The 26,831-nt window shown below is 39.0% G+C and overlaps 1 protein-coding gene across 2 annotated transcripts; it reads left to right on the plus strand.

Moving 5' to 3' along the window:
* Positions 1-3,977: 3,977 nt before the first annotated feature.
* LOC311584107 (UDP-glucuronosyltransferase 2B17-like) lies at positions 3,978-16,622 on the plus strand. 2 transcript variants are annotated; one of them, XM_084758194.1, is made up of 6 exons: positions 3,978-4,756; positions 8,244-8,392; positions 9,690-9,821; positions 11,700-11,787; positions 12,170-12,389; positions 15,434-16,622. In XM_084758194.1, exons 1-6 carry the CDS (start codon positions 4,033-4,035, stop codon positions 15,711-15,713), a joined length of 1,593 nt encoding a protein of 530 aa, XP_084614320.1. In that variant the 5' UTR covers positions 3,978-4,032; the 3' UTR covers positions 15,714-16,622. The 2 variants fall into 2 exon arrangements, with proteins under 2 accessions (XP_084614320.1, XP_084614321.1); XM_084758195.1 differs by lacking the exon at positions 15,434-16,622 and adding an exon at positions 13,392-13,972.
* The last annotated feature ends 10,209 nt before the right edge of the window (positions 16,623-26,831 follow it).

A 26,831-nucleotide genomic window follows, 5' to 3' on the forward strand; every position in this document is an offset into this window, starting at 1 on the left:
ATAGTACCTCCCCAAAGTATGAAAGCTGGCAAGTAGAGAAGCTTTTTCCACATCAGAATCAGCTTGACTTCTACACTTTCTATGTTTATCTTTGGCGTCTAGTAAGGCCATTTCTCTACACCGTAGGGCCTGCATATCAGCTTTTCAGGAGGCATGGGAAGAAGGACCATAATTCCAAGGCCATATGATTAACTTAGAAACTGTGTCAAAATTTAAAAACAGGGGGAAAAAGAATGCCATGGTACTGCCTTTGTAATCCAGGATTTGTCTAGATGCATAAAGTCATAGGTCAATCCCTTACAGACTGAAAGGAATTAGAGAAATGAACAGAAATAAGGCTTCAATATACTTTCTCTTAACTTCCACATGTCACATTTGCTGCTAAGTTATAGCTCTATGATATATAGGAGTTCATTTTGAACTGCATGGTTAATTTTCTTCCATTTGTACAGGAGGAAGAAATACTTTTTAAAGGAACTTCATACAAGTAATTTCTCACAGGACAACATGAGCAGTTCCAAAGACTATCCCACATGTGAAATATAGAAATTTGTTCAAAATTATTCTCTAAAAATTCCTATTAAGTTATTGTACTAAGGATACACTACAAAGAGACAAGTACCCCCAAATTTGGCAAGACTCGATAAAAACAGCAAGAAGCTTAGCTAACTAGGTGACAATGGGCTTTTGTGATATTTATAATTGCCTAGTCATTTAGTGACAGAAACTGACCTCAGAGAAGGCGAGATAATATCAGAGACTTTATTCCCACTGTTCACAGTTGAGACCTATGATTACACCTTGGGAGGGGATGGCTCTTTGACCTCTCTCTCTCTCTCTCTCTCTCTCTCTCTCTCTCTCTCTCTCTCTCTCTCATACACACACACACACACACACACACACACACACACACACACACATGCACGCACGCACAAAAGGAGTTGGGGATTAAGATAAGGAGAGATTCACAGAATCCATCTGGCAAGATCCCCTCTCATTAAAACAAGCTACTATCTTAGAATAGTATGAGAAAAAAATGATAATTAGTTTTTCTTAGAAGTTTGTTAGAAATTCACTAATATACCCATTTTGATTATTTTTTACACTTTTTTGTTAGACATTTCTTTTTGGATAATTTCATACATAATTACTTTATTTATATAATTTCTATTCATCTTCCCTCCTTTGCTCCTGTTGTTGCTCCCCCATTAGTTTTCAAATTATTAATCTCCTTTTTTGTTACTGATATACATATGTTCATAGAAATAGAAAGGTAAAGAGATGACAGATAGATAGATACCAACTATGCTCCCTGGCCTGCTGTCAAACTTCAGTGCATTTTGTGTCTTTAATATTGTTCCTATGAATATGTGCTTATAGCTGACCACTTAGAATCAGATAACCTATCAGGGGCTCATCCCTGGAGAAGACTGATTAGCACTTGCTCATGAGCCTTAGACTTTCTATTAATGACTTAATCTTATTATATTGTTATATTTAAGGTCCGTGGCTCAAATTTGTTATTATCTAATATCCAAAACTACACTCATTCTTTCTAGGGTTTCAACACATTGGTATGTATTTGATAATAGTGTTTTATGATACCCTTTGAGTTTCTGTGCTATCCTAGACAATGACCTACTCTTTAATCAGTGATTTCACTCAGTTGAGATAATTTGAGACTTCCCTCGTTTTTTGTTATTCAGTCTACCTGGTTAGTTTTTGTCAACTTGACACAGCTAGGGTCCTATGGGAAGAAGGAACCTCGGCTGAGCAGGCGAGCAAATGTCTCCATCAAATTGGTCTCCTGTGCAGGCACTTTCTTGGCTAATGACTGGTGCAAGGGGCCCCAGCCCACCCTGTGAGATGTCAGATCTGAGCAGTTGATCCTGTGTTGCAGAAGACAACACCTCCTACCCTACATCTTCCCCCTTTCCTTCTCAAAGAAGGGAAGGTTTTTCAGGGGGTACTATCCCATCCTGGCACCTCAAATTGCAATAGGACTAAGCACATCGACTTCCACCGAGGCTAGACAAGGCAGTCTAGCTAGAAGAAAGCAATTCAGTGGCAGATAACAGTCAGAGACAACTCCTACTCATATTGACCAAGATGCGCTTCTGCTGCAAGTGTTCAGCGTGCCTAGGTCAAGTCCATATATGCTCTTTGGCGGATGGGTCAGTCTCTGTGTGTCCCAGTGGGCGCAGGTTAGTTTACTCTTTAGGTCTTCTTGTGGTGTCCTTGACCCTATCCAGCTCCCTCAATCTTTCCTCCACAAAACTGCCCGAGCTTGGGCTATGGTTTGGCTGTGGGTCTCTGCATCTGTTTCCTCAGGGGCTGGATGAAGCCTCTTATGAAGACTGTTACACTAGGCTCCTGTCTGAAAGCCTAGTTGACTCTCTCCCATGGAATGGGTCTCAAGTTGAGCCAATCATTGGTTTGCCATTCCCCGAGTCTCGGCTTCATCTTGATCACTACACTTCTTGTATGTGAGACAAATTTTGGATTGAAAATTTTACAGCTGGGTTGGTGTCCCTCTCCTTCCACAGGAGGTCCTACCTAAGTGAAGTGGCAGCTTCAGGCTCCATATCCCCTGCCTCTACAAGCCTTGGCTAGGGTTACCCCCGTGGACTCCTGGGAACCTCCCCTGTCTCAGAGATGCCACCCTCACTGGTTTCTGCTCTTCCTTCAAGCCTTCCCCACTCCCTCTGGACCCCAAATCTTCTTCCCCTCTCTACTACTATTCCAGTTTCCTCCCTCCATTTATTTCAGATGTTTATTTCATTTCCTTATCTGACTGAGACTCAAGCATCCATTCTTAGGCCCTCTTTGGCTTCTTTGGTTTTGTGGATTTATGTATGGCTAGCCCATACTTTATGGTGAATACCCACTTATAAGTGAGTACATACCACGCATGTCTTTCTGGCTCTAGGCTGCCTCATTCAGGATGATCTTTTCTCCTTCCACCCATACCTGAAGATTGCATGATGTCTTGGTTTTAAAAGGTGACTTCTATTCTATTGTATAAATGCACTACATTTTCTTTATCCATTCTTTAGTTGAGGGGCATGTAAATTGTTTCCAGTCTCTGGCTATTACGAATAAAGCACATGGAATGTTTGTTGCATATGCTTTGAAGTGAATTATTATAGTTATATTCTTTTATCAAATTGGTGCTTTTGAAAATATATAGTGACCTTAGAGGTCACAATTTCTATTCTGACTTAATTCTATTTTTGACACTTGTAAGTATATCTACTACAGTACACTTGTAGTTTGTTTTTTGAAAAATCCTTACTTTTCCAATTTTCTCTTCTGTTTTCACCATGTTTCCTTCCATAACTGAGAACCACTCGGCTTTCCATGGGGTAGGGGGTACCCCTGCCACATATTCCCATCACATAAACGCCTACAGACCTTCCTTGAAGTGGTGGCTATGACTTCAAATCATGGGATTAAATATTCATCCAAAATACTAAAATTTGGTTTTGTCAAAGTACGTGGTTAATGTGATGAGAAGTTAAACACTACAGGTTGATTTTATAATCAAAGAATTTGTCTAAATGATGCATCCTTATAGTGGTCCAAAGGTTGTAGCTTCAGTAGAAAACTGGGGTGAACGAGAAGACCCAGGTAGATCACATGGCAATACCTAAGGGCTTCATAGACAAACAGGAAATTGGTGGTCTCAGAAATGGTAGACATAGTGTTTCCTGGAGAGGAGGGAATATAGATATATCTACTCATCTGCTCAGGGTCTTTGAGCACTAAGATTTTGAGAATAAACCATCCAACCACATTTTGGGCCTAGGACAGGCTCATGGACATGAAGCACTCACATGCAAATTTGAAAAATTAAAATTTTTGTTTCTAACATTTACCTTCATCCCACAAGTTCAGTCTGGTCATTAAGTATATTTGCTTTGAACAACACAGGTTATATTTTAACTCCTGGCTTTTTTTTTCTTTTTAGTGATAAGGACAAGCAGGAGCAGACGTGAACACACTGTGAAGAGAAGACTTTGATTTCCCAGGATGCCTGCGAAGTGGCTTTCTGCTCTGTTGCTGCTGCAGCTGAGTTGGAGCTTCCGATCTGTGAACTGTGGGAAGGTGTTGGTGTGGCCGATGGAATACAGTCACTGGATAAATTTAAAGACAATACTGGATGAACTTGTGCAGAGGGGTCATGAAGTAATTGTTCTGAGATCTTCAGCGTCCATCTTTTTTGATCCTCAAACGTCGCCCGGCCTTAAGTTTGAGACGTTTCCTACATCTTTAAGTAAAGGTGATCTGGAAAATCTCTACACAAGGCTTGTGAATTCATGGACTTATGAGATACCAAGAGATACATGTTTATCATACTCTCCTTTGCTGCAGAGTCTGTTTGACGATTATTCTGACTATTCTCAAAGACTTTGTAAAGACTCAGTTTCAAACAAACAACTTATGACGAAACTGCAGAAATCCAAGTTTGATGTTCTTCTCTCAGATGCCATCGCTCCCTGTGGGGAACTGATAGCTGAACTGCTCCAGATTCCTTTTCTCTACAGTCTTCGCTTCACTCCTGGCTACACAATGGAAAAGTACAGTGGAGGGTTTGTACTCCCCGCCTCTTATGTACCTGTAATCTTGTCAGGATTAGGTGGTAAAATGACATTCTTAGAGAGGGTAAAAAATATGATATGCATGCTTTATTTTGACTTTTGGTTCCAGACATTTAATAAGAAGAAATGGGATCAGTTTTACAGTGAAACTTTGGGTGAGTTCTCTCTCTGTGTCTGTGTCTGTGTCTGTGTCTGTCTGTCTGTCTGTCTGTCTGTCTGTCTGTCTCTCTCTCTCTGTCTCTCTCTGTCTCTGTCTCTCTGTCTGTCTCTGTCTCTGTCTCTCTCTGTCTCTCTCTCTCTCTCTCTCTCTCTCTCTCTCTCTCTCTCTCTCTCTCTCTCTCTCCTCTCCTTTCCTCTCCCTTTCTTTGTTTGGATTTTTTTCGAGACAGGGTTTCTCAGTGTAGCTTTGGCTGTCCTTGACTCGCTTTGTAAACCAGGCTGGCCACTAACTCACAGCGATCCACCTGCCTCTGCCTCCTGAGTGCTGGGAGTACAGGCATATGTGACAATGCCTGGGTTAAGTTATATTACTTATCAAAATCTTTATGACCTAAGTTTCCGATGTATTTAAAGCTATATGACCATAAAATACAAAATGAAGTTTTATTTTATAGATATTCAACTGTAATATGCTATTAGCTAGCAATCTCAGAAACACTGTAAAAGCTCATATTATTGATCAAATAGAAGGTGGCAGTACTGATATAGGGAATTCTGGTTAGCTATACAATTGCAAAGAGATGCAAGTAGACTTTCCTTAAGTGATTCTGTATTCATTGTATTGTAATTGTTCCTCTATTTTAATAAGTCACTAGCTAGTTAGCAAAATCTTCATTAGTTTAGATTAAAGAATGACATATTTTACAGATTATGCACACACACATATGTATATATAGCACTGAGGAAATTATTTTCCCTTGCATAGGCCAAGTTTTATTTAAAATTAAAATATCTGAAAACAATCTAAAACTCACCCATGTTTGGTGGCTCAAAATTGCCTGTAGGTTTAGCTTCAGTGTGCCTACTGCCATATTATGTTATCCGCAGGCACATGAAGAAACCTAGCGCACACACACACAGACACACACACACACACACACACATATATAAATAAAAATATAAATCATAAAACATTTCCCCTGTATTTCCTACAGAGTTTTCCTATCCTTTAAATATACTGTGTTAGTTCACAGGGTTAAAAATGGAACAGAAGCGTCTACCAATATCACACTTCTTTACTGAGTCCTTTCCTGGCATCCATTGTAAATGTTTAAGCTCTACAGAAGCATGTGTATAAATTCATTCAGTCTCTTTTTTTTCCAAGTCTTGTTTTGTCTCTTAAAAAGTATACGATAATTAAGACTGGCTAAAATCCCCATTCTCATAATTTCTGAAAATAGTGATTGTTTTGTACAGGATAAGTACTATGAACTTTCTTAATATGAAACAAGAGTAGAAGAAACCAGAAATTCAGCCATTCATAAGCTTTACAGCTCCCTTGACAAAACAAGAAAAAAGCACTAACTACAAACTACAATGACCCTGGAGAAGTCTGTCCAGAGTACACAATACGGTTAAAGTTTTGGACCTGGAATATGTGTTTATATTTTCACAGTTCCTTTTGAACATCTAAAGAAGAGTGAAATATGTGTTTATTCATATAGTGGTTTAGTGGATTATTTCAATAACTATTTGTGGTTTCAAATTACTGAGGAAACATGAGGTAATTCTCACAGTTTACTTTACAAATAAACCCAAACTGACGTTTATATATATTATAAGCTACAAATCAGTTACATATGCAAATTATATTACATATAAATAAATATTGTTTTTAAAATTTTTATTTTATATAATTTATTCAGATTACAACTCAATTGTTATCCCATCACTTGTATCCTCCCATTCCTCCATCCCTCCTGCTTTCACCCTATTCCATTCCCTAGGTCTGTGACCTAGGGGGACCTCCTTCCCCACTATATGTTCAAAGGCTATCAAGTCTCATCATGGTAACCTGCTTGTTCCCTCTTTGAGTGCCATCAGGCTATCCCAGCAAGGGTAGGTGGTCAAATATGGGGCACCAGAGTTCATGTCAGAGTCAGTCCCTGCTCTTCATGTAACTGTGGAGAATGTCTTGTCCATTGGCTAGATCAGAGGAGGGGTTCCATGTTTACTACTTGTATTGTCCTTGGTTAGTGCAAAAGTTTGAGCAGACCCCATTGGGTCCCTATCCACCCATCATGATGTTCATCTTGTAGGTTTCTAGGACCCTCTGGGTCCTTCTATTTCTCTGTCTCCTATATTTGTCTTACCTAGAGTCCCAGTGGGATGTCCTCACCTCTATCCCAATCTCCTGGTAAGTGAAGACTTTCACTGGACCTGGCTTTTGGGCCAGTGCCCAATTATAAGTGAGTATATACCATGTGAGTCTTTCTGCTTCTGGATTCACTCACTCAGTATGGTCATTTTTAGTTCCATCCATTTGTCCACAAATTTCGGAATTTCCTTGTTTTTAATAGCTGAGTAGTATTCCATGGTGTAAATGTTCCACAGTTTCTATATCCATTCTACAACTGAGGGACATTTAGGCTGTTTCCAGGTTCTGTTTATTATGAATAAGGCTGCTATGAACATGGTTGAGCATATGTCCTTGTTGCATTCCCACCAGCAATGAAGGAGTGTTCCTCTCTCTCCACATCCTCGCCAGCATGTGGTGTCACTTTAGTTTTTGATCTTAGCCATTCTGATGGGTGTAAGATAGAATCAGAGTCGCTATGATTTGCATTTTTCTGTAAACGTTGGTTTTATTCTTAAATATCTTTATTTTTAATTAGTTCACTTCACATCCTGATTGTAGCCCCCTCCCTCATCTCTTCCAGGCCCCACCCTCCCTCTTTTATCCCCCATCACCCCCCTAGTCCTCAGAAAGGGGGAACATTCCTCCCCTATCATCTGACCTCAGCCTAGTAAGTCTCATCTGGATTGCTTGTGTCCTCTTCCTCTGTGGCCTGGCAAGGCCTCGCTGCCAGGGAAAAGTGATCAACCAGTGGGCACCAGAGACCACATTAGAGGCAGCCCCTTCTCCCCGTGTTATGTGACCAACATGGAAACTGTGCTGCCTATCAACTACATCTGAGCAGTGGGTCTAGATCCTCACCATGCATGACTCTTGGTTGATGCATCCCGACCCTGCTCCTCAACCCTTCCTGGATTTGTTGGCCCCATTGGTCTCCTTGAAGACCTCCTGTCCCCTCCAGACTGTTCTACTCCCCAACTCTTCCATAAGACTCCCTGTGCACCATCCCAAAGTTTGGCTGTGAGTCTCAGCATCTGCTTTGATCTTCCTCTGGGTGGAGTCTTTCAAAGGACCTCTATGGTAGGATTCCTTCCTGTTCGTTCTCTTCAACTGCTTCCAGTGTCTATGTTCCTTGCCCATATGAATGAGAATTAAACATCTCCCTAGGGTCCTCCTTGTTATTTAGCTTCTTTAGATCTGTGTGTTGTAGTGTGGTTATCATTTTAAATGCACATGTTCTACATCAAACACAAATGTTTCCAACATTTCTAAAAATATATATTTTCTGTTCTGATGATAATCCTGTCTACTTTTTTCTTTCTCATTTGCTCATTTTCCCCATCTAGGAAGGCCCACTACCTATGATGAGATAGTAGGCAAAGCAGAAATGTGGCTCATTAGATCCTACTGGGATTTGGAGTTTCCTCACCCAACCCTACCAAATGTTGACTATGTTGGAGGACTCCACTGCAAACCTGCTAAACCCTTGCCTCAGGTAAATGCATTCTTTTTTAAAATCTCTTTTTCATTTGATTTCATTCCTTATGAAAGTGATTCTATACCTTTCATTACATTTTTATCCCAATGGTAGAGATATACAGGACGTGGAATTAAGCATTCTGCTAACTAGGAGCTCAATAAACTCAGGAGAGAACATGATATACTTTGGAAATATTCATAACAATGAGTTAAATGAAGTCAGATAGGGTACTTGGGTGATTATCCAATGGGTAAAGTCCTTACCAAGGAACCATGAGGATATAAGTTTGAATCCCCAACACCCATGTAGAAAGTTGGGTGTGTTGCCATGCAATTTATGACCTTAGTATTGAGCTTCAGAAATAGGTTAATATTGATAGATTGCTGGCTATTAACATGTTAAACATGGTGGGAATCATGTTCAATTAGAGGTAGTCTCAAAAATATGTAAACGATTGATAGAGGAAGAATATTGATTTTAATTTTTGGCTCCATGTGCAAAAACAAAGACAGGGAATCTTTCTGAAGCCACCACCCTTCAACACACTTACACAAAAACATACACACAGGTGAATGCCCACACATGTATATAAACACACACACAAAAAAAGACAGAGAAGTTAAGTCAGTTAAACTCAGATGAGAAACTGTCAATCATTCAGAAGCTGTTATTAGCATATATCAGAGGTAACCGCTTGATATCCAGAGAAACAGCATAGACATAATTTCTGCTCTAAGCAATAAATTGTGGAGGTCATTCTGAAAATATTCTGTTTATGTACAGTTTCAGGAAATTATTATATAGTATATGTTTACCATGCATTTATGATTATTTTGCAAAAACCAAAATATTTTATTAATGATAGTAGGAAGCTTGTGTTAACTACCACAGGTGTACATACTGCAACACACATATTATTTCATCAAACATTAGGTAATACTAATCAGCCATCATAGGAGAAAAATAAAATAGCATGAAAAAATTATACTTTCTGTAGAATTAAAAAATGTTAAGGATCTACAATTTTATGAGTACTTCATATATAATATACTTGCACTTCTGAGTTTTCATTTTGCCAGAGGAAAATACTGAGGTGGTTTTTTGAACAATGTGTGAGTGTACTTCGTACTGCTCCCTGTGAACTTCAAAGTATTTGACCTTACCGTTTCTGTCTTGTGTATTTTTAGCACCATTACTCTGAAAATTCCTAGGAACACTTTAATTTTATTTCTTGGTTTTTTTTTCAATGAAAGTTACCTAAGTGATTTTCTACAGTTCTTATTTTGTGAGGAAGCCAATTCTTTCTTCACAGGAAATGGAAGACTTTGTCCAGAGCTCTGGAGAGCATGGGATCGTGGTGTTTTCTCTGGGGTCAATGGTCAGCAACATGGCAGAAGAAAAGGCCAATGCAATGGCATGGGCCCTTGCCCAGATTCCACAGAAGGTGAGGTAAAGTGCCATCACCAGAGGTGACTGTATACTCAGTCTGTGAAAGTCTGAGTATAGAAATGACTGTGTGAGAGTAAATTTTTAGATAGGCTCTAATTTCCCTTACCCAATCTAGAAACAGATACACACAACAAGTGTTCTGGGCTGTTTTAAGGTGTCTTTGATGGAGAGTATCTTCAAGTTAAACATTGTGATCACTGTGGGCACATTCTGAAGTGCTGGATTGACAATGACATTGCTCTTCAGAGTCACTTGTTCTATTTTTTGATTATTTAAAGTCACCACAGACATTATATTCATGGGGATTCTTTGCATTTTTTCTAGCAGAATAATGTTAAGCAGGTATTGAAAGTGTCTGAAATGTAGGAGGACTCTGTATCCTAATTTTTGGGTAGGCTTGTTCATTGTGCAGTTGAGAGGGCCATCTAATGCCTCAACTCTCATTCAAAGTACCCATTTGGCTAACAGAGAGAAAGATAATTAAAAAAATAAACAGGTTTCGGGGTTTCCTTGCCAATATTTGTAGAGGAAATATATAAAGGAAAGACAGAGATGGGTGCTGCCTTTACAGTGACCTCTCTGAATCATAAAATACGAAACACACAACTCTGCTTCTAAGCAGTGAGAATGAAACTGCTGCCATTCAAGGAAGACGTATGAAAACAAGAAGGAGCCCAAAAGAACCAGATGTGAAAACAGTTTCAGAATACACACTTTATAATGCAGACTGCAACGTAATATTCTGGAGATTAGATTTCAATCTTTGAATGATTATGAACATACTAAATTTTCTGGTAGAAAACCCTCTCTTTAATCACCTACATTAAATTTATTTGCTGTGATCCAGTATTTAATTTCTCAATCACATAGCAAATCCATGTAAGACACATGGTTAATTCCCTGTTTTATGAAACTTGTCCACAGGCAGTAGTGATGAACCTGAAGTAAGCCAACTCCTGTCCACCACACATGGGAGGAGAGAAAAGATGCATTCCAATACAGCCTCATGCTTTGAAGAAACTGAGGTCAAAAGACTCTTGTACTGTTTCTTGGAGTGTTCTCACAAGCACTAAAAATTCTTATTATGTGACTCCATTCCTGAACCATTTTCTGATGTCTCTCTATTTTTAATTTTTTAAATGTAGACTCTCCAGAGAAGTTTTTGATTTGAGAAGTAGATAAATCTAATGATCCTTTGATGTGTGAGCATTCACAGACGCACAGATCAAAACAGCTAGAATTGCCACAAAGAGATTCTCAGGTGACATAGGGCTCTGCGTGACTCATAGAATTACATCTCCCTTGGTGCATCAAGTCTTTCCCTGGCCTCACGTGGGCCAAAATTTATCTAAAATATAAATTATTAGTAATGTATCATTCTTTTTTGTAATGGACTTATCTCATAATGGAATGTGGTAATTTTTTCATGTATCATTAACTATCTCCTTTGTCTAAATATCTCTGTTTAGAAAACGATGATTATAATTAAACTGTCTGAATGTAAAAATAAGCACAGAAACTGCTGGCACACTCTTTGTCTCCATCTTTTAAGTTTCATTGCTCACCCCTTTTGATTTCCTTATCAATTCTAGTGTTGGGTATTTATCTCTGTTATGTTTAACTAAAAAAGTTAACATTTTAAATCATTTTTTGAAAGCATAATTACATCATTCTGCCTCTCTATCTCCCCCTTCCAAACCCTTTCATATCTATGCCCCTTGCTCTCTTTCAAATTCATGGCATCTTTTTCCATTAATTGTTGTGACATACATATATGTATATGTACGTACATTTATAGTTCTAAATATCATCTGCTCAGTCTGTATAGTGTTAAATTTGAATCCAGCAATAAAGATGATTTAACATTTAACAGGTTCTTTGGAGATTTGATGGCAAAAAACCAGCCAATTTAGGACCCAATACCAGAGTCTACAAGTGGCTCCCCCAGAACGACCTTCTTGGTAAGACTCAGAAAAATAATGCTGAATCATGATTGACTTTCTCTGATTTCTACACCCATCCTAGCTGACTTCAAATGTCTTTATATTACACACAGGGAACGTATTGTCTGTTAAAGATAACAAGTTCTGTCATGCATTTGGTCTTTTTTTTATACCCATTTAGTCTTATCCATTATATATGTCATGTGTTCAAGTGAAATCAGTATTTAATGGCTGAAATCTCAAGTCACATGCAAGTCTTCAAAACAGTTCTTGGTATATTTGGTTTCTTCTTGCTTGAGACAGGAAAATGGTTCAGTGAGGTTATAATGATCAGTTCCTCATTTCTCTTTTTATGTCTCAGACTATTAATTAATGTTAACCTGAATTCACCTCATTCTAGGACATCCAAAAACCAAAGCCTTCGTAACTCATGGTGGAGCCAATGGCGTCTATGAGGCGATCCATTATGGAATCCCCATGATTGGCATCCCTTTGTTTGGAGAACAACATGATAACATTGCCCACATGGTGGCCAAAGGAGCAGCTGTTGTGTTAGATATCAGAACAATGTCAAAGTCAGATTTGCTTAATGCCCTGGAGGAAGTCCTAGAGAATCCCTCGTGAGTATATCTTTTTAAAGTGTGTTTTTATTCCTTTCTTATTCTTTGTGCTTCTTACTGAAGGCCAAACGAGCAAGAATTATCCTGAAGGCAAAAATCATGGCAGGTGGAGATACAAATTAGGACACGATTGAGTGTCACAGGTTTTTCTTTCCTCCTGTCATTTAAAAAATTTCCATATTAGGCTTTAATGTCTCTTTGCTATGTGAATTAGGCTGGTCCTATATGTGAAACGTTTCTGCTTCATCCTCCAAACTGCTTGGCCAACGGGCATATGCCACCAGCACTGACCAATTTTTCTTTTATATTCTTTTTGTAAGGTAATTGGTCATCATTTTGAGGATAGTACAGAACTTGAGTAGCCAGTAAGTGAAGTGAAATAAATTGTCAGGTACCAATCACATGTATTACACACAGAATCCATAGGAAAACATCCCCAAAGTGAAACTTGAATGCTATAAAAGAAATAAGTAACTTTTATGTCAATTAAAATATTCAGCATTGAAATACAACAGATATTAAGATAAAAGCAAGTGTATGGTTGGATGTTTAGATATGCAACCTAAAATTTTAAGATCAATTCAAATAGTGAAAACATTATAGTGAAGCAATGATTATGTCCCTCATCATTTTTCTTCGATTAAAAAAAATTTTAAGGGTTCTTTCAGGTAAAGACTATTTTTCTCCCCCTCTCAGTATTCCTTAGGTGCCTATGATAATTTTGTGTAGAGTTGGGCCCAAGGTGAGATTTACTCCTTTCCATATTAGCATGACCACTGATGTCACTTGTTTTGGCAACCATACTGTTGAGACTTCATGAGTGTAGCTTTCCTGATATTTCTCAAAGATGCATCCTCACAGCAGATATCTTTGCCCTCTGGCTCTTACCATGTTTCGATCCTCTATTCTACGATTTACCACCAAAGTTAGTTTTCAGGTAAGGTGCTTTCAAGTCAGTTCCATCTCAGATGTCTCTGGTTTCTGAATTTCTTGTTCTTTCAGCAATAGAAACTTGTCTCCCACCACTGGGGAATAACCAAGAGAAGCGTCAAGAAGCTGTATGTTTCACAGCCCTGGCCAACATCTCAGAGCAGCGCTTCTCATGTCTGACATTGGGTTTATGTTAGGTGGGCTTTGGCTCTGGAAGGGAACATCATCAGTCCCGATGGTAAAAATTCATGGATGTTTATACAGGGAATAGCATATAGAATAGGGGATTTGGGTACATAGCTAGTAGTATATTTATTTGCAGCTCTTTTAGACATCCTGATTGTTACTTCATCCATCTCCCTCCTGAATCAACGTCCCTCTCCCTTCCTTATGGAGCCAACCTGCTTCCTATCCTTTATCACACTGCTTGAGTACCGCCATTTTCTTTCACTCTCTTTACACCTTCTTTGGTGTTTCCCTCCCTCCCCATCTCTATGGAGCCCCTCTTCTCATTCCTCTGTCAAAGAAGTTGAATCCTAAATTTTATTTTATTTTAATTTCCCCCTAAATTTTAAATAAGTGTGATATGCATGCTAAGAAACGAGGATGATTTAATGAGAAGAGAAACACAATTTTCCAATGATGCTCTGTAAACGGTTGGAGGGAATGTTACCACCATCCCAATAAATCCTTATGTTGCATCAACTGTTATTTAGGGTTGGTTACTCATGTCTCGATGTCATCCTTCTTTTTTATGTATTCATCAATAATCATTTCAACACTTGAACCAAATGCACTTACAGGTCACTTCATTTGAAATTTTGTCTGCTTCATTTCTAAAATCACACTACCAAGCTGATCATAACAAAAAAAAAAATGAAGATTAGCAATAATCACAAAAATTAGGCTCAGTAGACTTCTCAGTGGGTAAGGGTTTACTCTAGCAAAGGACCATAGATTAGTTCTCAATGCACATGCTACGTGGTTTACAACAACTTTCAACTCGGCAGATCTCTATCTCTCTCTCCCTCTCTCCCTCCCTCCCTTCCTCCCTTCCTTTCATCTCTCTCGCACACACGTAATTAAAAGTAATCACAAAAATGTTTTATTCCACTTTATAATAATAGTAATATATGTGATGAGATAATAATTCCTGTATAGTAGTAGAAAAGAAAGTTAGACTTTCTATTGATTTCATTGAATAAGTAATAAATTTCAGGAGAAAGAAGTAGCCACTTTAGCTAGTTAATAATAATCAGAACACTATTGTAATTATAATCTTTGATCACTGATATGCATCCCATATAATTTTCTTTTCAAATCCAATCTCTTATCACCATTACACAGATATGTATCATTGTGGGAACTTGAGACACATGTATCTGAAACTTATGTGTTCTGATGGTAGTATAAAGTTTGCACGACAGCTTAGTTTGTAATTGCTTGCTGGGTTGTTTCTCACTCTAGAATGGCAATGGGACCTGGGAGATTGGGGCTCATAAATGAGATAAAATAAAGTCTTGTGCCAAAAGCTATTTTATTCAGAGCATCAGGCAGTTTAAACTCTGAGAGTTAAGGGGAGTCACTGAGTAGTGCAGAAAGCCAAGGAGGACACACTGTCCACAGCAAACAGGGTTTTCTACAGAAGCAGACAAGCAAATAACAATAGCCAATTATAATGACTTATCTGAAGGAAACTCACTCCTGTCTGCTACACCTGGCAGTGGGACAAAGGCATAATCCTTGAAAATTCCACATTTTTGTTTTTGTTTTTGTTTTTAAGAAACTGAGGTTACAAGACCCTTGTCCTGTTTTCTTGGCGCTTTCTCACAAGCACTCAGAAATCTCCTTACTTCATCTTGAACACTGGGGAACTGAAGCTACATATGCTAAAATAGCATCTCATTTTGTTACTTTGTAAAGTTTTAACTGTCTGCAAACTTCAATTTGGGAACATTTTATCTTTTCCAACTTTTCTGCTTATATGCTTCCATATGCTTTTTGTATAGCCAAGAAGTTCAGACACATCTAACAACATCTTCCTAGGCATTAAAAAAAATTATACACATGTTTTCATTCATTCAGTGAATTGATCTCCATTTTATCTCGTACAGCTATAAAGAGAATGCTATGTGGTTGTCAACCATTCACCATGACCAGCCTATGAAGCCATTAGACAGAGCTGTCTTCTGGATTGAGTTTGTCATGCGCCACAAAGGGGCCAAGCAACTGAAACCACTTGCACACACCCTCACCTGGTACCAGTACCACTCTCTGGATGTTGTTGGGTTCCTCCTTGCCATTGTGGTGGCCATTGCTGTCCTTGTTGTGAAGTGCTGCTTGTTTGTTTACCAATTCTTTGTTAAGAGGATGAAGAAGATGAAGAGAGAATAGAGCACGTTGAGAATGCACTGCAGGCACAGACTTTCTGCATCATTCTAATTTATGAACCACCTTCTAAACGTTCACTGATTATCAAAGCATATCTTTTTTGCACTTCTTACACTGTATAAAAAGATATATAATTCTGTGGCTACTGATATGTGATCAAAGTATTTCATCATTCATTTTAATTTTTAAGCTATTTAAATAAAAAGTCATGCAGAGAAAAAAGGTAAAATGAAGATGTATTTGACAAAGTCTTAAAAATCAAACTATTAAACTACCAGTATTTGAGTATTGTTCATTTGTTTCATTCTTCAATTTGATTCTGGAGCTCCAAAACATCAAAAAAAAAAAAGTTAAACTCTAAGTACTCACATATAAATATGGTTTTCCTGTAGAAGTCTTTGTTGTTGTAGTCTTCGGAGTAGTGTAGTTTATTTTGGAAATAATTTTTTTCATTTAAAATTTTATTATAATTTATTCATATTACATCCCAATTGTTATCCCCTCACTGTGTCTTCCTGTTCCCACCCTCCATCCCTTTTCTGATCAACTCCCCTCCCTTAGATCTCTGACAGGGGGGGGCACTCTTCCCCTACCATCTGACCATAGCCTATCAGGTCTCAGCAGCACAGTTCATGCAGAGAACCTAGACCACCTGTTCAAATGGAGCCAATAGACAACTCATTCTCCAGGCTTTGGGAGAGGAGGGTGCTGGGACTGCCTTTGAAGTGAACTCTGATGCTGGCAATTTGATCACTTCCCCTTGGCGGGGAAAGGCCAGGGGCACACAGAGGACAGGGCCGCCCTGATGAGACCTGATAGGCTGAAGGCAGACTGGGGAGGAGCCCCCACCCCCACCCTTGTCAGAGGTCTAGGTCGTGAAACATGGCTGAGGAACGTAGGAGAGTGGGAAGGGGAAGATACGAGTGGGGGAATAACAATCATAATGTAATCTTAATACATTATAATAAATACAAAAGTTTTAAAAGAATGTAGTAGGGAATTGGCAATAACAGGTTCTCCAAGTCTATGACCACATCAGCCCCAGGCTGTTGGCTAGATTTCCAGTGTCACTTTATTTCCTGGGCAGAGCCTACTCTCTCCTCTGCTCCCAGTCCCACCTTCCCCTGTATTCCTCAGAAAAGGAGAGCCTCCATACCCACTCACCCAGCCCTTCAAGTCACATTAGGATTGAGATCAGTTCTCTGCGAAATCCTGGCAAGCAACCAAGGACAATGGCTAGAGAGAGTCATGTGTAGAGAGAGTCATGGAACCCCATTCCCACACTTCTCAATTCAAAGTGAAGTTTCCAATTTCTGGCACTGGACTTTTAGTTAACAATCTATGGTTCTTGATAGCAGCAGTAATAACACACTTGGTAAAATTCCATCCAAACCGTAGACACACACACACACGCACATGCACAGGCACATACACATGCACACGCACACACACGCACTAACATATACAAACACACACAAAGATGAACACACACACACACACAGGCACAAGAGAGAAACAGAGAGAGACAAGAGACACACACACACAGAGAGACAGAGACAGAGACAGATACACAGAGATACAGAGAGAAACAGAAAAAGAGAGAGTTTGCATAAGTACAAATACACAAGCCTAATTAGTCAGTAAGGAAACAACAATGTTTCCTTGTGGCTTTCTCAAGCACCTTTATTTCAATTATTTACCGTGGGAAGGGAGAGGGTAATGAAAGGAAGAGTCAGATAAGAAATGAGTGGCACTAAGCCCTTTATGTCAACAAGTTATAACAAGCACATGGCGTTGTTGGACATTCCTTTACCTCCATCCAATATGTAACTCTGTGTGTTCAGCTGATAATCACTTTCTTTTTTTTTTTTATTTTGTAGCATTTAATTGGCAAACCATATATCTGTAGGTTAGAGATACAAATCTAAACTAAGAAGACAAGAATATGTCCCTGGATCTGGTGAAACAGTTCACCTCCTAAACACCTTATGCTTAGCTGGCACAGTACTTTCTTTTCTTTTCTTTCTTTTTTTTTTTTTTACTTTTTTCTCCTTTATTAATTTATTCTTGTTACATCTCAATGGTTATCCCATCCCTTGTGTCCTCCCATTCTTCCCTCCCTCCCATTTTCCCCTTACTCCCCTCCCCTATGACCATGACTGAGGAGGATTTCCTCCCCCTGTATATGCTCATAGGGTGTCAAGTCTCTTATTGGTAACCTGCTGTCCTTCCTCTGAGTGCCACCAGGTCTCCCCCTCCAGGGGACATGGTCAAAAGTGAGGCACCAGAGTATGTGAGAAAGTAATATCCCACTCTCCACTCTACTGTGGAGAGTGTTCAGACCATTGTCTAGATCTGGGTACGGATTTAAGGTTTACCACCTGTATTGTCCTTGGCTGGTGCCTTAGTTTGAGCGGGACCCCTGGGCCCAAATCTGCCTATCATAATGTTCTACTTGTAGGCTTCTAGGACCCTCTGGATCCTTCTACTTTGCCATTCTCCCATGATTCTCTCATCTAGAGTCCCAATAGGATGTCCTCCCCTCTGTCTCAGTTTCCTGGTAAGTGAAGGCTTTCGTGGGACATGCCCCTTGGGCTAATATGCAGATATAAGTGAGTATATACCATTTGAGTCTTTCTGCTTCTGGCTTAACTCACTCATTATGATCATTTCTAGCTCAATCCATTTGTCCTCAAATTTCGGGAATTCCTTGTTTTTAATAGCTGAATAGTATTCCATAGTGTATATGTACCACAGTTTCTTTATCCATTCTTCTATTGAGGGACACTTAGGCTGTTTCCATGTTCTGGCTATTATGAATAAGGCAGCTATGAAACATGGTTGAGTAAATTTTCTTGTTGTGTGCTGGAGCATCTTCTGGGTATATTCCAAGGAGTGGAATAGCTGGGTCTTGAGGAAGCCCTATTCCCATTTCTCTGAGAAAGCACCAGATAGATTTCCAAAGTGGTTGTACTAGTTTGCATTCCCACCAGCAAAGAAGGCGTGTTCCTCTCTCCCCACATCCTCGCCAGCATGTGGTGTCGCTTGAATTTTTTATCTTAGCCATTCTGATGGGTGTAAAATGGAATCTCAGAGTTGTTTTGATTTGCATTTCCCTGATGATTAAGGGGGCTGAGCATTTCTTTAAGTGTTTCTCAGCCATTTGATATTCCTCTGTTGAGAATTCTCTGTTAGTTCCAAGCCCCATTTCTCAATTGGGTTATTTGTTTTGGTGGTGTTTAATTTCTTGAGTTCTTTATATATTTTGGATATTAGACCTTTGTCAGATGTAGGGTAGGTGAAGATCTTTTCCCAGTCTGTAGGCCGTCGCTTTGTTCACTTGACAGTGTCTCCTGCCTTACAGAAGCTTCTCAGCCTCATGAGGTCCCATTTATTAATTGTTGACATTAATGTCTGGGCTGTTGGTGTTCTGTTCAGGAAGTTGTCTCCTGTGCCAATATGTTCCAGGCTCTTCCCCACTTTTTCTTCTAAGTGACTTAGTGTCTCTAGTTTTATGGTGAGGTCTTTAATCCGCTTGGATTTGAGTTTTGTACAAGGTGACAAATATGGGTCCAGTTGCATTTTTTTTACACATAGACATCCAGTTAGAACAGCACCATTTGTTGAAGATGCTATCCCTTTTCCATCGAATGGATTTGGCTTCTTTGTCGAAAATCAAGTGACCATATGTGTGTGGATTCATATCTGGGTCTTCGATTTGATTCCACTGATCAACCAGACTGTTGCTGTGCCAGTACCATGCTGTTTTAATTACTATTGCTCTATAGTACAGTTTGAGATCAGGTATGGAGACTCCTCTGGAGCACCTTTTATTGTACAAGATTGTTTTAGCTATTGAGAGCTTTTTGTTTTTCCATATGAAGTTCAGAATTGAACTTTCAATGTCTTTAAAAAATTGTGTAGGTATTTTGATAGGGATTGCATTGAATCTGTAGATTGCTTTTGGTAGAATGGCCATTTTTATTATGTTAATTCTCCCCATCCATGAGCAAGGAAGATCATTCCATCTTCTCATGTCATCTTCAATTTCTTTCTTTAGAGTTTTGAAATATTTTTCAAACAAGTCCTTCACTTGCTTAGTTATAGTAACTCCTAAGTATTTTATATTGCTTGTGGCTAATGTGAAGGGTGTAGTTTTCTCAATTTCTTCCTCTGCAGGCTTGTCATTTGTGTATAGGAAGGCTACAGACTTTTTTTGAGTTAATTTTGTATCCAGCCAATTTGCTGAAGGTGTTTATCAGCTGTAGGAGTTCTCTGGTGGAATTTTGAGGGTCACTTATGTAGACTATCATATCATCTGCAAATAGGGATAATTTGACTTCCTCCTTTCCCATTTGAATACCCTTGATCTCCTTTTGTTGTCTTATTGCTCTGGCTAGAACTTCGAGTACTATATTGAAGAGATATGGAGAGAGTGGGCAAGCCTTGCCTTGTTCCTGATTTTAGAGGAATTTCCTTGAGTATCTCACCATTTACTTTGATTTGGGCTATTGGCTTCCTATATATAGCCTTTATTATGTTGAGGAAAGTGCCTTGTATTCCCGATCTCTCTAAAACTTTAAATATTAATGGGTGTTGAATTTTATCAAACACTTTCTCTGCATCTAAAGAGATGATAATGCGGTTTTTTATTTTCAGTTTGTTTATGTGGTGGATTACATTGATGGATTTCCGTATATTAAACCATCCCTGCATGCCTGGAATGAAGCCTACTTGGTCATGATGAATGATATCTTTGATGTGTTCTTGTATTCTTTTTGCAAGTATTTTATTGAGTATTTTTGCATCGATGTTCATCAGAGAAATTGGTCTGAAATTCTCTTTCTTTGTTGTGTCTTTGTTAGGTTTAGGTATCAATGAGACTATGGCCTCATAGAATGAATTTGATAATGTTCCATCCCTTTCTATCTTTTGGAGTAGCTTGAAGAGTATCGGTATTAGCTCGCCCTTGAAGGTCTGGTAGAATTCTGCACTGAAACCATCTGGCCGTGGGCTTTTTTTGGTTGGGAGACTATCAATGATTACTTCAATTTCTGTAGGGGAAATGGGACTATTAAGCTTGTTTATCTTTTTTTCACTCAACTTTGGCAAGTGAAATTGCTCAAAAAAATTGTCCATTTCCCTTAGATTTTCAAATTTTGTGGCATATATGCCTTCAAAGTAGGATCTTATGATTCTTTGTATTTCTTCAGTGTCTGTTGTTATGTCTCCCTTTTCATTTCTGATTTTGTTGATTTCAATACTGTCTCTCTGCCTTTTAGTTAGTTTGGCTAATGGTCTATCTTGTTGACTTTCTCAAAGAACCACCTCTTGGTTTTGTTGATTCTTTGGACCGTTTTCTTAGTTTCTAATTTGTTAATTTCACTCCTGAATTTGATTATTTCCAGACGTCTACTCCTTTTGGGTGTTTCTGCTTCTTTTTTTTCTAGGGCTTCCAGTTGTGTCATTAAGGTGTTTATGTGCGATGCTTCCAATTTCTTTTTAAAGGCACTTAGTGCTATGATTTTTCCTCTTAGCACTGCTTTCAATGTATCCCACAAATTTGGGTATGTTGTTCCCTCATTTTCATTGAATTTCAGAAACTCCTTGATTTCTTTCTTTCTTTCTTCCCTGACCCAGGTGTCATTTAGCAGAGAGTTGTTTAGTTTCCACACACATGTAGGCTTTTTGTTATTTCTGTTGTTGTTGAATTGCAGCCTAAGCCCATGATGATCTGATAGGATACAAGGTATTATTATTTCAATCCTCTTGTATCTGTTGAGGCTTTCTTTGTGAACTACGATGTGATCAATTTTGGAGAAGGTTCCATGGGGTGCAGAGAAGAAGGTATATTCTTTCTTGTTTGGGTGAAAGGTTCTATAGATATCTGTTAGATCCATTTGACCCATGGCATTGGTTAATGATGTTATTTCTCGGCTTAGTTTCTGTTTCGATGACTTGTCCTTCAGTGAGAGTGGGGTGTTGAAGTCTCCCGCTATCATTGTGTGGGGATCGATGTGTGGTTTAAGCCTTTTTAGCAGATCTTTTACAAATGTGGCTGCCCTTGTATTGGGAGCACAGATGTTCAGAATTGTGATGTCATCTTGGTTGACTTTACCTTTGATGAGTATGAGGTGTCCATCCTCATCCCTTTTGATTAATCTTGGTTGAAAGTCTATTTTGTTCGATAATAAGATGGCTACGCCTGCTTGCTTCTTGTGACCATTTGCTTGGAATAATTTTTTCCATCCTTTTATTCTGAGGTAATGCCTATCATTATGGGTGAGATGTGTTTCTTGAATGCAGAAGAATGTTGGATCCTGTTTATGCACCCATTCAGTTAATCTGTGTCTTTTTATTGGAGAATTGAGACCATTGATGTTGAGAGATATTAATGACCAGTTACTATTAAGAGTCTTAATTTTGATGTTGGTTCCAGTCGAGCGTTTGTGTCGTTGTGTTTTTGCCTTGGTATAGTTATCTATTTCCTGAGTAGTTTTGATTGTAGCTTCACCCTTTGGGATGGAGTTTCCCTTCTAGTACCTTCTGGAAAGCTGGATTTGTGGATAGGTACTGTTTGAATTTGGTTTTGTCATGGAATATTTTGTTTTCTCCATCAATGGTTATTGACAGTTTTGCTGCGTAAAGTAGTCTGGCCTGGCATCTGTGGTCTCTTAGGGTTTGCAGGATCTCTGTCCAGGCCCTTCTGGCTTTGATGGTCTCTGCTGAGAAGTCGGGTGTAATTCTGATAGGTTTGCCATTAAATGTTATTTGGTCCTTTTCCCTTGCAGCTTTTAATATTTTTTCTTTGTTCTGTATGTTTTGTGTTTTGATTATTATGTGACAGGCAGTTTTTCTTTTCTGGTCAATTCTGTTTGGTGTTCTGTATGCCTCTTGTATATTTATAGGCATCTCTTTCTTTAGATTGGGGAAATTTTCTTCTATGATTTTGTTGAGAATAATTTCTGGGCCTTGGAGTCTGATATCTTCTCTTTCTTCAAGCCTATTATCCTCAGATTTCTTCTTTTCATGGTGTCCTTAATTTCCTGGATGTTTTGTGTCAGGAATTTTCCAGATTTGGCATTTTCTTTAATGGTTGCTTCAAGATCTGTGATTGTATCTTCTAGACTTGAGATTCGTTCTTCCATCTCTTGGATTCTGTTAGAAAAGCTCAGCACTGTGTCATTCACCTTCTTCTCTGAGGCCTCACGTTCTCGTTTTTCTTCTGTCTGTGTGTTTATCATTGAATCCATTTTCATCTTCATATCTTGTTCTTAATTTCTTTCATCTGGTTGTTTACATTTTCTTGAAAATTTTCCAGTTCCACTCTATGTGGTTCTTTTATGTCTCGCACCTGCTTGGCTGCGTCTTCCTGCATCTGATTTCGAATTTTATTTGTTTCCTCCCTTATCATCCTCATTAGCAAGGATTTGAGGTCATTTTCTTGTGTTTCCATTGTATTTGAGTTCTCCGGGTTGTTTTCTTTGGGATAGCTGGGAACTGGAGACGCCATGTTGTTTTGGGGTTTTTTGTGTATGCTTTTACGCTGTCCTTTAGACATCTTGCCGTCTCTGTTTTTTTGGGTAACTTCTAGAGTTGAGTGGAGGGAGTCTGATGATAGATTCACTTGTGTTCTCACAATTTCCGTAGGCTAGAAGCCGTGATACTTCACTGGTGTGGATGTCAGGAGGTTAGCCCTGTCGTTTTGGGCTCTCACAGCCAGTGATCCTCAGCTCCCCTTTGCTGTGGGTCCTGCAATCGTTCTGGGTCTCTGAGAGATCGTTGGATCAGGCCAATGTATCCACAGCCTTTTGGGTTCCCTGCCAAGTCCAGCCAGGGATACTGGGCCCGAACCACGCATCGAGCTCAGCTAGATTCTCAGGGCCTGAATGGTCTGTCACAGCAGAACTGTGTCTCTACTGAGCAAGCACCTAGGGTGGACCTGAGTGCTTTGCCCAGTTTGCGTCACAGCAGGAGAACTGCGTCTGCTCTGAGCAAGTGCCTAGGGTGGAACTGAGCACTCCGCCCAGCTTGTTTCACAGCAGGAAAACTGCGGCTGCGCTGAGGTGGAGCCTAGGGTGGAAGTGAGCACTTGGCCCAGCTTGTGTCACAGCAGGGGAGCTGTGCCTCAGGCAGAATTGCTTGCTGAGCTGAGCCAGCTTCTCCATGGCACTTCTCACTGAGCAAACCCAGGACTCTGGGGCTGAACTGTCTGCTGAGTCCAGTTGGGGATTCAAGGCACCACGCGACCCAAATCCTGTCCAGAGTCCCCTCTCCTGGAGCAACTCCCACTGTCCACCACACCAATCGCCTCCACTGGAAGCCTCTGAGCTGCAAATCTCAGCCACCGCCGCTGGTGCCGCTGGAGCCACTGGTGCCGCTGGTGCCGCTGGTGCCGCTGGTGACACTGCTGTCTCTGCCGCTGCTGCTCTGATCCGAGAAGGTCCGCGCTCCTCCCTTGTGCCGGGGCAAGCAGGTAATCCGCACCCTGGTCCCTCCGAACCGTGGAGCACTTTTGCTGCCGTGGTGTGGGGACCTTGGTGTTCCTGGCTCAGAAATCTGTTCAATTCCCTGAATTGTTCACTGGAGCTTTCAAACACGGTCCACACTGCTCGCCGCCATCTTGGATCTCCTCCACAGTCGATAATCACTTTCTATTGTTCCACTGTCATCCCACATCACATCTGTAATCATCACTCAACTAATTCTTTGTAAATCCTATTATCACAATACAGAAAATATAAGGTGCTCTCTCAGCTACTCGACTGTGCCCTTAGGTGCTTCTTGCTCTAAGATATTAAAGCAATTCAGTTTCATTTTTATATTAAAATACACCACCCCTTTGCATACACATTTATACTTATATTTAAGACTTTGAATTAGTATATTTTCTGATGTTCTTCAAATCCTAGGTCATCAAAAAACTAAAGCTCTTGTAACTCATGGTGGAGACAACGGCATCTATCAGTTAACCCATTGTGAGATCCCCATGACTAGCATCCCTTTCTTCAGAGAACATGATAACATTGCTCACATGGTGGCCAAAGGAACAGCTATTTCAGGAGACTTCCATACAGTGTGAAGTTCAGATTTGCTCAATGCACCCAAAAGCTGTCATTAATAACACTGTGTGAGATATCGTGTACGTTTTTACTTGTATCCTATTGGAACCCAGGACTTTAACAGACGTATGCTGAGCATGTACTCTTTTCACTGCACTATGCCCTAAACTCATTTATTATAGATAAATTGTCCCCGGAATGTCCAGGGAGCAGCAATTAACAGGAAGAAAGAAATGATAATAAGTACAAACGGCTACATTAGACACTGAGAGAATGTCAATGTGTTTCCTCATTATTTTTGTTGTAGACAGAGTCTGGGTTTAACTTGACACTGTCCTCTTTCATCCCACAAAGCTCTAAAAAGGCAAATATGTGCCAACACACCAGACCAAATTGCTTTTCAGTTGTTTTACTAAAGAATTATCAAAGGTTTTAGGACAATACAGATGATTAAAATAGCCCACATGTTGTAGAAAGAGCCATTGAGGCTGGTAGCAGCTGTATTTGGGGGAAGCAACAGGAAATAATGAAGTTATAATGACGGATGTGTAACTTCTAGTACAGGTGAGAATTTTAGCATGAGAACTTAGTAGATTTTAATTTTGCAGCAAATATAGTTTTATATGTTATGATACCTACTGACAGTTGAAATTGTAGTATAGTGAAGCAAATGAACATAGCCACCATTTTACTTGTTCTTAAAAAAGATCGCCTGAAAATGGATTTTTGTTAACTACTAAGTTACTAATTCCATTTATATTTAGTGCTTCCAAATTTGTCTTTGTCAATATTTTGACTACATAGCTGATCTGTGCTGCAAACTAGAATGTATTTGTATACCTTATTAATAGCCTCAGAAAAAGGTGATTTGGAAAAAAGAAATGGCATATTGTAATTTAATTGTCAAGTATCTAACACAATGATGATTTCCTTTCCAAATTACTTCAGACCACTCATCTAATTAGATTATGATTCCTCATTATATTCTTCATCAGAAATTTAATGCATGTATTTTATGAATAAAATAAAAAGTTTGTTTAAAGGTCTATTGGTTATGACAAAAACAACAGATACCATTTTAAAGCAAGTTAGCTCACTTTAAGTAAATTTTAATCATCCTAATTTGCACCTTGTGAAACAGTTTTCTTGTTACAGTTTAGGAAAATAATATTTTTTGATGATCAGATAAAAGCTGCCTCTTGAGACTATATTTTAAATAACAAGACCAGAAATTGCCTCTATTGCCATTAGTACTATGTTATGATAAACATCTTAAGTTTTAGACTTGATGAACAATGTCCATAAACGCCCTATATTTACTCATCTGTAATCATTTCACCACTAGAATCAAATATATTTTCAACCTTTCAGTGTGAAATATGAAATATTGGGCAGTCTCAGTATTTAAAAAATCATAACACATAAAAGGAAAATACAAGTAGTAATAAATAGCAAGAATTTACTGATTCTACTTGTAGTACTTCCAGAGTCAAAACATTTTCTCAGCAATAAAGAAAAATGTTGACGATTAATAACTGGAAAGAGAAATGTATAAAAAGAACCAAAAAGCCAGCAAATGGATAATCACTGAACATCTATATTTATAATCAATAAGCACATAAATAGTTAGTACAAATTCTCTAATAATCTCAATTCCTTATCAGTTTTGACCAGATTTGAACCATGGTAGATTTACCATGCATCTTGAAATTGTTCTATTATTGGCTCTTAATATCAGCTACCATATCTTTCTTTGTGAGTCATATTTCTAAATGTTAAGGACTATCATTTTTATTTTGGTTTTCACTGTTTTTGTGTTTTGCTTTGATTGCTTTGCATTGTTTTGGAGACTCTGCTGGGTCTTCTCGAATTTGTGAACATTTGTTTTTTTCAAGCAGTTCTCTTTATGTATTTAGGTTTGTGTTTTGAAGGAGTTCTAGCTGATATATTATTTAATAAGATCTTTGCTATGATGGGTGAACATCTTTATGACATACTTATTTTATACCGAAGCTTAAAAATGAGAGCTTCATTTTCTGGGCTAATAGGGAGGCATCCA

This window comes from Acomys minous, assembly GCF_964271855.1.
Source record: "Acomys minous genome assembly, chromosome: 15".
Taxonomy (NCBI): domain Eukaryota; kingdom Metazoa; phylum Chordata; class Mammalia; order Rodentia; family Muridae; genus Acomys; species Acomys minous.